Source organism: Diadema antillarum, unplaced genomic scaffold (genome assembly GCF_040938485.1).
Source record: "Diadema antillarum isolate AM-2024a unplaced genomic scaffold, OU_Dant_1.0 seq00001281_RagTag, whole genome shotgun sequence".
NCBI lineage: Eukaryota > Metazoa > Echinodermata > Echinoidea > Diadematoida > Diadematidae > Diadema > Diadema antillarum.
The window spans coordinates 94,148-110,704 of NW_027272061.1; the positions used below are offsets into that span (position 1 = coordinate 94,148).

General features: G+C 37.8%; 1 protein-coding gene across 1 annotated transcript in view; it reads right to left on the reverse strand.

The window, feature by feature from the left end:
• LOC139745643 (uncharacterized) overlaps window positions 1-7,308 on the reverse strand; it is a gene marked incomplete at its 3' end in the record, with an annotated part of 100,720 nt that extends 93,412 nt beyond the window's left edge. Inside the window, exons 1-2 of the mRNA XM_071656042.1 lie at window positions 6,932-7,308; window positions 6,141-6,195 (exon numbers count right to left, since the gene is read on the reverse strand). Coding sequence (XP_071512143.1) covers window positions 6,141-6,195; window positions 6,932-6,972 — 96 coding nt within the window. The remainder of the gene's footprint in view (window positions 1-6,140; window positions 6,196-6,931) is intronic.
• Window positions 7,309-16,557: the final 9,249 nt, after the last annotated feature.

Here is a 16,557-nt window from a genome sequence, read left to right on the forward strand (position 1 = left end):
ATACATCGAAGATAAGCTTTAATTACAACCAAAATTTTTGACGTGATCCTGACATCGCATGAAAAAACAAAGGGCACACTTACGGTAGCGTAAGGTCTCAGCTACAACATATCAAAATCTGGGAGAAATTTACCGAAGGGTAAGGGAGCTAGTGCTCGATAAAGATAGTCATGTCAATTTTCATTTCCAGAAAAACTGCATTCCCATAGAGATAACACGTAAACTGGTCAAATTCGACAAGATTACATTCAATCCATTTTTACGAGGTGATACCGTCATCCAATCAAAATTTTGTAATTTTATGTTTGAAAGAACATTAAATAAGCTACAACATACTGAAATCTGAGTGAAAATTGGCAAAGAATTAGTGAGATACGCTCGAATAAACTTGAAATTTGATGACGTCATTTTGAAAATTTGCTTTTTTTACTTTATTAAGAAATTTGATATCTTTTAATCATTTTGCCAGCATTGCCACCGCATGAAATGACATGTACAACTCATCAGCTTTCAGAATATGTAAAGAAAATGGGGGGTCACCGTTCATCCTGACGAGTAAAATCGGATTTAAAATTGGCGATTTTTTGGCATAGTTGAACTGTATATCGCCATTGACGCGCGCGCGGAATTTCAACTTTGACGGGCCCGTATGACGTCATATTGAGTCGGATTGACTTGAAACTTGGTAGAATTATTCCTTGACATCTCAAACATCCGATCCGTGTGAAAAACCGTTAAATTTATATTGCATATGAGCTGTGCGTGCGTATATGCACGCGCGCGTACGCGTCCGTCCAATTTTTTCAATTTTTCAAAAAATGCTGCAAATGGTCTGAAACGGATGCAAAAATATTTTGAGCTCGATTGGAGCATACAAATATTTCAACGCGCGCGTACGCGCACGTCTTAAGGTAGAGATGATTTTTGAAAATATGGGTACAATCCGCTTGACTTGAAATATATGTGACGTAAATTTCATTGAAAAATTCCATTCCATTAATGAGATATGAATGAGAATGTGTTTTCATATAATGACGTCATAGTGACGTCACGGTCGACTGATCACTATGATTTTATTAGATCTGTCGTCTTTGTGACATGATACATATATGGTAGAATTTTGACATTAATAGGAGTAGCACTTTCTGAGCTAATCGCTGCACAACTTTTGTCCAGAAATAAATAAAGAATCCGTACAGATACAATAGGTGATCCGAAGGATACTCGGATCACCTAATGACCTTTGACCCACCTTTGCACTCCCAAGATTGCATCTGATGAAATAGTGGTTATTTTGTGAAATGATTCTCGCGACATCGTCTATACGTGTGGAAAATATGGGAAAGATAGGACAGGTATTCACTAAGATACAAGATGAAACATTTATGACCTTTGACCCTAATTTACATACCCAAGATGTTGTCCGATCTAGTAGTTGTTATTTTATGAAATAATGTACGAGACATGAACTAAACATGTGCAAAATATGGGGGTGATAGGGCATGTTTTTCTTGAGTTATTGCAAAGAAAGTTGCAGAAAGAAAGAAATATCTCAATACATAGAAGATAAGCTTTAATTTCAACCAATTTTTTATCGTAATTCCGACATCGTATGAAAAAACGAAGGAAATGAAACGATAGCGCAAAGTCTCAGCTACAATATATTAAAATCTGGGAGAAATTCACCGAAGGGTAAGTGAGCTAGTGCTCGATAAAGACAATCATGTCAATTTTCACATTAAAGAAAATTCCCTCCCATAGAGATAACACGTCATAACGAAGATACAAAAAGAAGTACATATGACCTTTGACCTCAATTTGCACAGACAAGATGGCATCTGAGTAAAAAGTGATTATTTTGTGAAATGATCCTTGTAACATGGTCTTTGCGTGTGCAAAATATGGGAAAGATAAGACATGTATTCACTAAGATACAGGGTGAAACACCTATGACCTTTGACCCTAATTTACATACCCAAGATGGTGTCCGATCAAGTAGCTGTTATTTTATGAAATAATTCACGTGACATGAACTAAACATGTGCAAAATATAGAAGTGATAGAGGCCGTTTTTCTTGAGTTATTGCAAAGAAAGTTGCAGAAAGAAAGAAATATCTCAATACATCGAAGATAAGCCTGAATTTCAACCCAATTTTTTGACGTGATTTTGACATCGTATGAAAAAACGAAGGGCACACTTACGGTAGCGTAAAGTCTCAGCTACAACATATTAAAATCTGGGAGAAATTTACCGAAGCTTAAGTGAGCTAGTGCTCGATAAAGATAGTCATGTCAATTTTCATTTCCAGAAAAACTGCACTCCCATAGAGATAACACGTAAACTGGTCAAATTTGACAAGATTACTTTTAATCCATTTTTACGAGGTGATACCGTTATCCAATCAAAATATTGTAATTCTATGTTTGAAAGAACATTAAATAAGCTACATCATACTGAAATCTGGGTGAAAATTGACTAAGGACTAGTGAGATATGCTCGAATGAACTTGAAATTTGATGACGTCATTTTGAAAATTTACTTTTTTTACTTTATTAAGAAATTTGATATCTTTTAATCATTTTGTCAGCATTGCCACCCCATGAAATGACATGTACAACTCATCAGCTTTCAAAATATGTACAGAAAATGGGGGGTCACCGTCCATCCTGACGAGTAAAATCGGATTTAAAATTGGCAGTTTTTTGGCATAGTTGCACTGTATATCGCCATTGACGCGCGCGCGGAATTTCAACTTTGACGGGCCCGTATGACGTCATATTGAGTCGGATTGATTTGAAACTTGGTATAAATATTCCTTAACATTTCAGACATCCGATCAAAGTGAAAAAACTGGAAATTTCAATTGCACATGAGCTGTGCGTGCGTATATGCGCGCGCGCGTACGCGTCCGTCCGATTTTTTCAATTTTTCAAAAAATGCTCCAAATGGTCTGAAACGTGTGCAAAAAAATTTTGAGCTCGATTGGAGCATACAAATATTTCAACGCGCGCGTACGCGCACGTTTTAAGAGAAAATATGAATTTTGAGAACATGAGTAGAATGCGCATAATTTGAAATATATGTGACGTAAATTTCATTGAAAAATTTCATTCCATTAATGAGATATGATTGAGAATGTGTTTTCATATAATGACGTCATAGTGACGTCACGGTCCACTGATCACAATGATACATTAGATTTGTCGTCTTTGGGACATGATGCATACATGGTATAATTTTGAAATTGATAGGCAGCGGACTTTCTGAGCTAACCTCTGCACAACTTTTGCGGAGAAATAAAGAAAGAAAGAAGAAGAAAGAATCCGTACAGATACAGAAGGTGATCCGAAGGATACTCGGATCACCTAACTAGAGATTGTAATTTGTCATCACTGACAAATTAAGGTGATCCGATTTTTTTTTTAATCAATGATTCGAGTCCTGATCGTAATAGGCATGACAATACAAGTTTCATCTGTGTTTAGAGACATTGGCCGTGTGAGGTTTGGATTCTCATTTAGAAAAGGGAGTCATATCTGCCATCTTTGGTACCAATTCTGTATACACTGAATAACGAAGATACAGCAACGAATACATATGACCTTTGACCCACCTTTACACTCCCAAGATGGCATCTGAGGAAAAAGTGGTTATTTTGTGAAATGATTCTTGCGACATCGTCTATATTCGTGTGCAAAATATGGCAAAGATAGGACAGGTATTCACCAAGATGCAAAATGCAAAGTCTTAGGTACAACATAAAATCTGGGAGAAATTCACCGAAGGGTAAGTGAGAGCTAGTGCTCGATAAAGAAAAGCATGTCGATTTTCACATTAAAAAAAATCCCTCCCATAGAGATAACACGTCATAACGAAAATACAGAAAGAAGTACATATGACCTTTGACCTCACTTTGCACACCCAAGATGGCGTCTGAGCAAAAAGTGGTTATTTTGTGAAATGATCCTTGTTACATGGTCTTTGTGTGTGCAAAATATGGGAAAGATAGGACATGTATTCACCAAGATACAGGATGAAACATTTATGACCTTTGACCCTAATTTACATACCCAAGATGGTGTCTGATCAAGTAGTTGTTATTTTATGAAATAATGTACGTGACATGAACTAAACATGTGCAAAATATGGGATTGATAGCCATTGTTGTTGTTCATCTATTGCACAGAAAGTAGTAGAAAGAAAGAAAAATAAAGAAAAAAATATGTTATTTTATAGAAATTTGAAGGAGAAGCATAAAAAAATCAGAAAAAGATAAAGTTAGGAAGGGAGATTAAGAATAACTAAAGAAAAAGAAGAAAAAAAGTGTTTAAAAAAATGAAAAAAAAAATTGGCAGGGGTGAGCCTCGAACCAGGGACCTTAGGATTACGAGTCGGATGCGCTATGCAATGACCTATTTCATGCTCCATAGGCCCTGTGTATTAAGCAAAATGACGCTGCATCGAAGCCACGTGCCATTTTCAACCAAGTTTTTCGACGTGATGCCGACGTCGTATGAAAAAATGAAGGGCACACTTACGATAGCCCAAAGTCTCAGCTACAACATACTAAAATCTGGGAAAAATTCACCGAAGCAAAAGTGAGCTAGTGCTCGAAAAAGAGAGTCATGTCAATTTTCACTGCCAGAAAAACTGCTCTCCCATAGAGATAACACGTAAACTGGTCAAATTCTACAAGGATACATTCAATCCATTTTTACGAGGCGATGACGTCATCCAATCAAAATGTTGTTTTTACATTAATGAAAGAACATTTCATAAGCTACAACATACTGAAATATGGGAGAAAATTGGCAGAGGATAAGTGAGATACGCTCGAATAAACTTGTAATTTGATGACGTCATTTTGAAAATTTACTTTTTTTACTTTATTAAGAAATTTGATATCTTTTAATCATTTTGTCAGCATTGCCACCCTATGAAATGACACGTACAACTCATCAGCTTTCAAAATATGTAAAGAAAATGGGGGGTCACCGTCCATCCTGACGAGTAAAATCGGATTTAAAATTGGTGGTTTTTTGGCATAGTTGCACTGTACATCGCCATTGACGCGCGCGCGGAATTTCAACTTTGACGGGCCCGTATGACGTCATATTGAGTTGGATTGAGTTGAAACTTGGTAGAAATATTCCTTGACATTTCAGACATCCGATCCGTGTGAAAAAACGGGAAATTTCAATTGCATATGAGCTGTGCGTGCGTATATGCGCGCGCGCGTACGCGTCCGTCCGATTTTTTCAATTTTTCAAAAAATGCTCCAAATGGTCTGAAACGTGTGCAAAAAAAATTTGAGCTCGATTGGAGCATACAAATATTTTAACGCGCGCGTACGCGCACGTTTTAAGAGAAAATATGAATTTTGAGAACATGAGTAAAATGCGCATAACTTCAAATATATGTGACGTAAATTTCATTGAAAATTTTTATTCCATTAATGAGATATGATTGAGAATGTGTTTTCATATAATGACGTCATAGTGACGTCACGGTCAACTGATCACATTGATACATTAGATTTGTCGTCTTTGGGACATGATGCATACATGGTATGATTTTGAAATTGATAGGCAGCGGACTTTCTGAGCTAACCTCTGCACAACTTTTGCGGAGAAATAAAGAAAGAAAGAAGAAGAAAGAATCCGTACAGATACAGAAGGTGATCCGAAGGATACTCGGATCACCTAATAAAATGAAATTAAGACAAAAGCAGCTCCAAAATATTTAGAAGATATGTTTAGACCACACACTACATAAGGAGAAATCCCATACGGAATACTGAAAACATATGTGGACACCAGGCACAACGCCTAACACAGGGCTTCTCCAACGCAGGAGCCCCAAACTTTGCAACCCGAACTTTGGGAACTGGGCGGACAGTGTTCAAGTTGATGAATAATTCATTTAAAATATGCATACAGTCTGTCAATCAGGCACAATGACTGGGCAACGCCCCGTCAAACTACGATCTCTTCAGTCAAATAAGGCAAAGTAGGCGGAGCCTAAACTGTGACTAGTCTCATTCCAGACCCTTTTTGTTTGCCCTTTTTTCCTGGACAGTCATGATACTTTCCCTTTACGTTTTTTTAAATCATGCAAATGAAGAATTGACTGTACTTACCTCTTGTGCTACACTAAACTGTACAATTGCTAAGAGAACAAACACCAGCAGAAGCCTGTAATGAAATCGAAAAGATTCAAGAATCATCGATGGTGTAAATCTGGAGGCATGTGGATACCGCCAATTATTGTCAACACAAAAACAGTACAAAATGCGTCTGGTTGTGATTCTTGAATCATACCTAGTGACATACTGCATTACCGTCATAAGCAACTGTTCTCACACTCAGGATAAGAAATAGCTGATAACATGACAGATATTAACCTGGTTGTTTGGATCAAATCATTTTTCCATTCACAAAGCTCGACACGCAAGAGTGGGAATCACACCCGGACGAGATTCCAGTCTTCTGAGCATTGTACGTCGCGAGCCGAGTAAAATGGGCAATTAATATAACGTGTGGCAAAACCAGAAACACATTTCGGACCATGAAACTATTACGCTGTAACATGAATATTAAAAAACTCAGAGAGTGGATATAGCAACAAACGTGTGTTACAGTGAAACACATTAAATTAAAGAGACTAACAGTGCATTCGTTTATTCGTCGACAAGGTCTGCCTCGCAGAGCGAACGCAGATCCTGGCCTCGCTCGTTTGGGACGACTGCACAGAATTTCGAATCCGAGAAAGAACTACATCTAGGTGCCTACCGCACTTCAAACAGTACAGACGATCTCCTTAATAATTATTTTTATTTAGATGTAAGCTATCCCGAGACAACACCAAGCCACGAATTCATCCCAGCAATAATAATCTCCCTTATGTATTACGGAACCAAAGTTTGCTTACCATCTCCATAGACTCCGTAGTGAAGAACTGAAATACGACATTTTCCTCTCGCTTACCGATCGAACGCTCTCCGGGAGCGTTCCTATCAGTTAAATACAAAGTTCCTCGGGCAAATTCGCCGTGCAATGGTTGCTAAAATTGTCTATTTTGAACACATGGACGGCGGGAGATGATGCCACAAGTTGTGTGAAAGAACCGAATTCTTGGGGTTGAAACCCACAAGAATTGTCGATCGGCGGCGGATGTTTGGCCTGAGCAGGCCTGACAAGCTACAGCGTCCCCTACCCAACGGCACTGGTACGCCGCAAATACGGCTCGCTCGTTCGTCGATCAGTAGTAGTCTTCCACTAGCAACCTACAGCGCCATAGCACTTGCACGCTAGCTGTCGGCTGGTCTAACTTGCCAGCGCTGAACTGAGTGCGCGTGTAATACGGTAGGCGTGGTTTAGAATCTTTGCCCAGCTGATTTTTGCCACTTGGGAGAATTGCCAAAATGATCAGTTCGTCTGGTTTGGCTGTCTCTCTGTTAGATCGTCTCTTGTATCATTGCAGTCAAAGATGAAATAATTGGGGGCGGGGGGGGGGGGGGGGGGGAGAGGGGGTTGCGAATAAGTTCACAGAAGTGGGAATTCAATAGGAATTGGAACAATCCGGCACATTTTTCTACCTTTAAAACAAAACAAAACAAAAATAATGAACCCAGGTCAGAGTTGGCGATGAAAACTGATTTCGTATGCTTTTACTGTTTTTTTAATGTATTTTCGATGATAATGATGCGAAATTATAGCATATTATGATAATAATGATAACAATAAACTGTCAGCCACTTGCTCATATCTTTGAGTTGGGTGGCTGTGGTAGATAAAAAGGTTGTTAACGTTATGGCGGTAGTGGCGGGGCACGCTGGTAGTGGCGACAGAGTTGATAGTGATATCTGTGTTGGCCTGTATAGATGTAGTGGTTATAGTGAAGATGATAAAGACGGGATTTTGTGGTTTATAATGATAATGGTGGTACATGTACTAGTATGATAGTTGTGGGTATTACGGCGGTGAAACGATGAAAGGATAATGGTGGTGACTGTGGTAGAAGTGGTAAAAGTCGCGCTCGTATGGCAGTGGTGGCAATATGGCCTGAACGGCGATAATGAAGTGGTGTTGATCTCAGTGCCAATAATACACAGTGGTAGTAATGACAGTATTGTGATACCATAGAGTAGTTTCATGGTGACAGTATTTGTGTTGGGGATGTTAAACGCTATGGTGCTATATCGGAGGATAATGGTATGTATGTATGTTTGTTGTTTTTTTTTTATTTGCCTTTGGTCTGTGATGTTTATTTATCTGTGATTCTTTGTTTCTTCTGTTTCGAAACTTGTTTCCAAAATACGATTAATTAATTTGAATGAGAACAGAACTGAAACAGTGATAAATTAAGGAAACAAAATTAGAAAGATAATTATAACGTTTCTTAATGGAAGTTGTCTAAAATAGTAACTGATCCTGTAAGTCGTATGTGATCTATGTGAAACACTACTTTTACTCCGGTTATGGTATCGAAAACAAACCCACAATATTTCATTCGTACACACCATGCCCACAGCTCAGATAGATAAAAGGCTCAACGATTTTTAGTAAGAGGGTTTAGTCATAAGTGCTATGTACCTTATTCAAGTGCAGTATAATAATTCATGCACTCTGTCTAGTTTGATTCATTAAAATAGTTCATAGATTTCACCATACACAGTCAAGGTGACTTTCTCTTCCAATGAAAACCACAATATTTTACCTTTTCCACAACTCATTTTTCCTGTCACTCTAATTTGTCGAGATTTGCTGAAGCTGCTCGCCGAAAGAAATGGTAACTCTGGTAAGTTAAAAACCTCTTCTGATAAAAATTTGGATAAAACGAGACGACGAAAGTGATAAATCCAGAAACAGCGATAATGCGGAGGCGGTAGACATCAGTGGCACAGGTTACATCCTCCCAGCACAAACTTTCACACCAATCCGACCATAGTTTGGATCACTCTCTGTGTTTGTTGCTGAGCAAACATAAGTACGTGGATTGGTTGTTTCATAGCAAGTAATATACTATAGTTTTGACTACGAATACAAAATACCTCACTATAGTCCGTGTTCATGCGATATAGCTACACATACAATATACGAGAATATATAATATAATATGATTTCAAATACTTTAGCAAGAAATTTGCTAGTTCATTTATCGTATGATTAAAATCAAACCATTCTTATTTGTCTTTTTTTAAAGAAACAAAATGGAGAACAAAAATGTTTGTCCTAAAGTACATTCTTAAAAAAGCATCAGCAGAAATCTGCGGTCTTCATTAGGATTATTAAAAATCTACCTTTTCGAGATTTTCTTGCGTGAAGAGTCTTATGAGTCTGATGAGTCTTCTGATGAAGAGCCTTCTGATGAGTGAAATAAAAAAGAGTTATCTTTCACTGGTATATTTCTTATACATTATCAGAAAAAAGCAACAACATGAGTGTTCTTCCACATTCAATCTTGTGGATAATACTGACTGCCACTTTGAAGATATTTTTTTTCGGGGGGGGGGGGGTGGTTATAGCTCAAAGTGTCATATCACGCGTATTCAAATTGACTCTTATATAGAGTGAAATCAGGCGAACAGAATGATTAAGTATCCTACATAGAGTTGGACGTGAAAATAAGAGAAGTATAATTATGGAAGTATGGAAGATTTATGTAAACGTCCGTGTAAAATGTAATTGTCATTGTAAAAGATTAACAGTTGATGTCATCATCAGCTCTTCACAGTGTTTCATTTTTTTTAATTTATGTTTTTACTGATTTTCAAGTTGCTTTGCTAATACTTGTATCACTGTTTTGTGAAAATGATGTGAAATTATCAAAGTCCATATAACTTGTTTGCATTCGCTCTTGATGACAGAAGACTACCTATCGCCCTTCCTTGCTTTACAAACCAATGTGAACATGCGTAAAATTGTGCTTGACACTCGAGTTGTTGACAGTAATTTGCACTACACTACGAGTTTGAATGATAATTCAATAATGAATTATAGTTTGAGAGATATTAACTTTACGTCCCTATATAAGAAACTCTGGAACACCATTCCACTTTTATTTGCTTTTTTGTCTTTGTTAATCCTGACAGAATTGAACTTCATGACCTACATTTTACTTATACCGTTATTTGCTAAGATATACTTCTTCTTTTTTCCAGAGAGCGGCCAGTAAAAGTGGAGGAAACCAAATTCTGCAGTCTGTGGGAGTAGTGCCATGCATAAACAATACAGATCTGGCCAAAAGTAATATTGGGTCAGTTTAGTCGGTCGCAGGAAGTGAAAGTCCTGTCTGATGTGGATCCCAAATGAGCCGTCTCGGTCGACTCGGGAAACTCAGTCTCGATTTCACCATGATTTCACCTTACCCCTCTCCCTCTGGATCTATACCGCTAATAATTCCCACGAAATAATTCTGGGGAGAGTCAGCTGAGAGTAGTGCACACCGCGTCATATATATATATATACTATATATATATATATATATATATATATATATATATATATACATATATATATGACGCACAGAGCATGGTTATGATGTTATATTGTTATGATTCATGTTTGCAAAAACTTATCATTGTCCTAGTATAAACTAGGCGGGTTGAAAATTTTGTGAATAAAAACCTTCTTGTTGGATCTATCTCGCATGTTACGCGGGGAATATGTAAAAACAAGGGAATGTTGACAGAATATTTTTCAGAATTGACATAGACGTAAAGCAAATTAAAAAGAAAGAGTATAAAGAGAGAATATGAGATTGATAGTAAGATGACAGCCTGCACTTTGAGAAATGGAGAGAAAGAGAAAAAAAAAGAAGAAAGAGAAAGACGAACGTGAAAAAGGAGTTTTAATGGTATTACATGCAGGAGTTACATGAAAAGAGTACATTGTTGTGTGGACATAGTAGGGCCTATATAACTACATACGAAATTGGTGAGGTTGGAGGTTACTTCATCTTACTACCAGAGAGTTTATAATAGAAATGAGATGGCGACGTCAAAATAAAAATAAAGGACCAAAAAAAAATGACAATTGCGAGAAGAGATCCAGGAAAGAATGTAAATAAAGTCATCAGATATCACACAGGAAGATGATTTAGCAGCAGGTATAGATATCATTGTGAAGGAAAAAAAAAACAGATGGCAATCGCTAAAGTTGCGTCTCGGCCTTTATGACGTCACGATATAGTTTCGCACTGCGACACCCAATCTCAGTTCGGTAGCAATACAAACACAATTTTAGCGATGACTTGAGGTAGCCATACCTCATAATATGTAGGTTGAGATGTGTGGTGTATGGACCCGGATACGAAAGCGGAGAGGAAGAAATCCCGCGCATTCAACGCTTCTTCAGTTATATCAAATATGTCCACCTATTTCAGTCATCTAAAAAGAACGCAAAGAAACATGCAGAAGTACTATATTGTGTATCATTTTACATATCTGCAAGGAAGTCACGAAAATCGAGAACTGAATCGCATCGCCATTCGTTCTTCCCAAGAACGGTAAGGAACTGGAATTCCCTGTCGTCAGAAATTGTTTCAGCGCCATCTGTGGGATCATTTCGAAACCGTCTAACGGTTGATCACAGTGGCTACTTATTTTCGTCAAATTTTCTATGTGCTTGTAAATATCTGTAAATAAATTGTATTATAATGTAAATAGCACCAGTCTGCAAGAATCTTCAGTCTATTGAAGGAGGCAGACTTAATCAGAAGAAGAAGAAATCAACTAGTACACAAAGTACGAAACAACTATACTTCTTCTATATAGTTGTTACCTATATATATACAGATAGTTGTTACAGTAGGAGACGTAAAACCAAGGAGGTGAGGTAGAACAAGGGGTACTCTGAAAGACTCCTATACCAACACAATGCACCTGTGAAAACGACAGCGGACATTTCCTATTGTCTTTCATGCTATCTCTGAAAGAATAAAGGCGCTGTTCCGGTCAAGGGGGCAGTCTGAGGAAGTTTGAGTGGAAAGAAGGCTTTTCACAAATGGGCCTAATAACCTTTTAAATAGTTAGGCCAACACCAGTTAATTCGTTGATTAGTAGGTGTCCCATTTTATTACTTAACTTCTTGACGGAAGTAGACCATTTCCGGATTGTATTTGCTATTGAAAAATCGTGCCATCGGTGAAGACTGTCAGGTGGACCCATGCAGGGTTCTGGACACAGCTCCCCTTCGCATTCCACGCCTCCTTTTCCACCGTTCACAATGCCCTCTAATCAAACTCGTTTTGCCACAACTGAGTACGGTCACCCCTGGGTGTTTTAATATGGTATCAATATTGTGCTTACTGAAGGCAATACATATCGGTGCATTTTGACACATTTTTCCTTTGCGGTCGTCCACTTTACAATTATTAAAGGCCTCACGACACTCCAGTCTGCTTGCTGCATATATTTATATAGCTTATATCTTATATACTAGTAGCTAAATATGTCTTGATTCATATTAGATTTTCCCCTGTACAATAATTCTTTAGTTTCACTGTTCTCAAAGAAAAAGAACAACAACAAATCAAGATAGCGTCACATCGTCAGTAACACTGTAAAACACGCGTCAGTCGTATTGTGTGTAAAATACATAACACCATCATCTGTTCTACATCATCCCAAGAAAAGTATAATGAGATGCAGGATGTAGTATTGTTACGCAAGATTACGCTAGCCAGGTTGACGCTTTGCTTGAAATGACAAGAGTTCCCAAGTACTATTCACCGCGTAGAGGTCACACAAACGGGGACGGTTCCATACTGATTGCTGATTTGTCTTTTTTGTTTGTTGAAAGTCAAGAAACAAAATGTTCTCACCTTTAAGCCCTCTTTTCAATAGTTTTGAGGACTCTGTTTCATACACATCTGGCTGGAATTTTCTCTGTGAGTCAAGGGCAGAGCAAATTGGACTACTCGAGTATCTTGATGTATTGCCTCGACATCATTCTTTTCTTATTTTTTTTTCTGACATAATATACACTCTTGTACTTCTATTTCACCTTGGTGGGCAGGATGAAATTACCAGCTGAGGTTTCACCAATCAGCGACTAATCCAGGTACTGAAGCAGTTTGCTCAGTGTCTGCCATTTTCGCGCACTTTATTTCCCTTCCCCTGTCGTCTGGTTTCGTGAGGAAACTTTGCCCTGTCGTCTGCTACCAACGTACAGTGCGCGAGTATAGATCGCACCGTTTCATGTCAGAGTGCAAACTCGTAGATGTGAACTTGGTTAATTGGTTTTTACTCGAAACAGCTCTTGGGTTTCAATTTTGCCTCTGGAAATCTCTGTCGATACAGTTGAGTGACAAAACGCAGTCAGCCGCTCTACATTCGCAAGAATTATGTGGGGTTTTTTTTCTCTCTCTCTTTCCTTTACATTTCTTCGAAGAAGAAAGTGATGTTTAAAAAGTAGCTTGACATTCATCCCGTGATGCTGAGGGTTTGCGTGTAACTTTTTTTTCACTAATGGAAAGAAAATACAATCTATCAAGTAGTTCTTATAACACCAAGAAATCATCATCCGTGTTCTCTGCCCAGTATGGTCAATGGTTCAAGTCTATTCTCGTAGTATCCAGAGAGGTGGAGATTCCTCCCTGGTAGAATATACCATCACCACTCAGTGCAGTTCATTTCGCCCCATCAGAACCCCTCCTCACCCGCTTTTGAAATATGACGTACGATGAAAGGAAGATGTTCAGCAGTCAACTGTCAGAAAAACGTTCCTTGTGGAATAGTCTCTTACAGCTGTCTTGAAAAACAAATATTTTGACACAATATTAATAATATTCTACTCAACATTATTACCGATTTGTCCCACTTAATTATTATGTTGCCCAAAGACAGTTTGAAGTGGTCATCACGTTCGCGTTTAGTGACGAGAATCTCGAAAAGGACAGGAATTTTAATTCTTTACTTGTGCAATCGTTTAATATGCATGAAACAAAAGATTCATAGAGTATTGAGTGCATGAATTTACATTTTTTTTTGACGGTGAACCACTGTGCCGTCTTCTTGGTTTTTTTTTTTCTTGACTATATCATGGCGATTCTGATTACAGTTTGTAATTCCAAAGCTTCGGGGTTTTTTTTTCCCGAAAGTTCATTAGTATACGCAACGTCTTTACATTTTACGGACCAAGAAACCTAATTTCATTTTCAGAAAAACGAACCCTCGAACCCTATATTTCACTTTGGAAAACAAATATTCGGCATACAAACCTTCGGAAAAAACGCCAAAATATGTTCGGAGCAACGAACCTCTATGGCCCGAATTCACGAAGGGGGTACAAATGAAACCATGGTTTACACCATGGAAAAAAAAAAAAACCATGGAGCGCCAAGTGTCGCATGGAATATTTCGTTACGAAATCAGTCATTTCATTGATGAAATGATTATTTTGTAACGAAATGACAACATTTTGTAACTAAATGAACATTTTGTCCACGAAATGATAATATCGTCAACGAAAATGTAATTTTGTCGACGAAATGACCAATTTTGTAACGAAATATTCCGTGCGACACTTGGCGGTCCATGGTTCTTGTCCATGGTTTAAACCATGGTTTCATTTGTACCATCTTCGTGAATTCGGGCCTATAGGTCTACGATATGTGTGTGTTTCGGAATAAAAAAAATCTTCGGGATAACGAAGTTCACCCGGCAACTCTTGGTGCAAAGGTATGCACAAAAGAATGAATGTATTCTATGCTGGTAATCTGGTTTATTGAACCACACTTTAATGATAAAACGCACGGGATTTACGGCCCAATAATCTCCATTCAAAAAGTGAATCATAATTATCATAAACCGACTTACAACAATTTACGTTTGGATCAGAAAAACAAAGGAAAGAAAAAAAAAAAGAGAATCAAACGAGAAAGCGCGGGGAAAAGATTAATCTCACCATGAGGTGGGAGGTGAGGTGATAGGAAGCCCACCTCCCTGATCTCACAACTTTGCTTCCATTACTATAACTGGATGGATGATTAAAAAACAGATATCAAACGAAATTCTCAACTTCAGAGCTTTGGAAAGTACGAATTTCCATAATGGTAACTTTAAAAGTCAAGATTGTGAAAGCGCAAAGCCGCACCACGTTTAAGTTGACTTCGATCTTGAGAATGAAGGTAATATGCTCAGAATGGTAATATAGACGTTCGATAAAAGCTGAATTGTGAGAAAAGAAATTTATGGAAGTATAAATTTTCCAACAGGCTTACCAGACATAGGATAATGATCACACTATATCTATGTTGATAATATTGTGCAAATTTGATGAGCTATCATCTCATCATAATTCTCATATAATGGGTTTGTACACAAAATTACCATAAAGCTATAAGTTGATAGTTTTGTCGAACCTCTTACCCCTCATCATTTCTAGTAAGCTATTTCAATGTCGACTTGAACTTTAAGACGTATATACTCAAAGTGTTTGGGCCAAATTTTTAGTACGATGTTAATACATGAAACGAATAAAGCACCACTATCTGTATTTCTGTATTTTGTGTGTTCGAAGATGAACGTATATAATGATATAACGTGAACTTAATATACTGTATCTTTAGTCGAAATAATGTTTGAATTTGAAATATGGAGTAGTCTCATGCGGATGTATCTAGGAAAGAATGACCTATAAAATTTCTTGTCAGAAGCGAATAAAAGTGGGATTAAATGGTAAGTTCATTTTTTTGAAGCAAAACTAGTCACCATAATGCATTGCTGTATAGATTCTTTTATCCACATTACGCGTGATTGTATCAATACAAAACATTCCACAAGAATCGATGAATGAACTTGTGACCTTCTACAGTCGCCGTTTGACCATTAAGTTACTTCCGATGTCAGTGTCTGTACTTTCACTTGATTACAGCTTTGTCTATTGCGATTAAAAAATGTCATGTGCACCCTTCATTGGGGTACAAACAGCGGTAACAGTGGAGCGGAGTATAGGGGGTTTGAGTTTGGGGGGGGGGAGCATATACAGTATGTCCCCCCCCCCCCCCCACCATTAAAAAAAAATGCAATCGCATGCTCGCATTGATTACTGTCAAAATGATTAATCCATCTGCATGCTGTTTCAGGGAATCAAAATATAACTTCTTACATATATTGCAGAAAACCCCATTCAATTTAGATGAGTGGTCACAGAGAAATGCGGATCGTTGTAAAGCATGTCATGGGTCCGTTTCTTCCCAGTTCAGCACTTGGATACTCTTGGACCTGTGAACACAATGGACAAAACTCGGAGGGAATGGCTTCCTGATATGCTCTACAAAGATCCTTATTTCTCTTTGACCATTGAAGCAAATCGGATGGGGTTTTCTGTAAGATGCGGGTAAAGTTATAGCTTCATACTCTGAAATTGTATTTGGATTGATTCGACATTTTTAAAGTTATCGTTGCCGGGGGTTCAGTTGTATTTTTATTTATTTATTTATTTATTTATTTTTTTTTTTTTGGGGGGGGGACATAAGGTACTAAGTATGTAGTGTTAGGAAGTAAGGTCTCTGCCAAAGTGCAAGAGTCCCTTGACATTTCGTGGGTACAT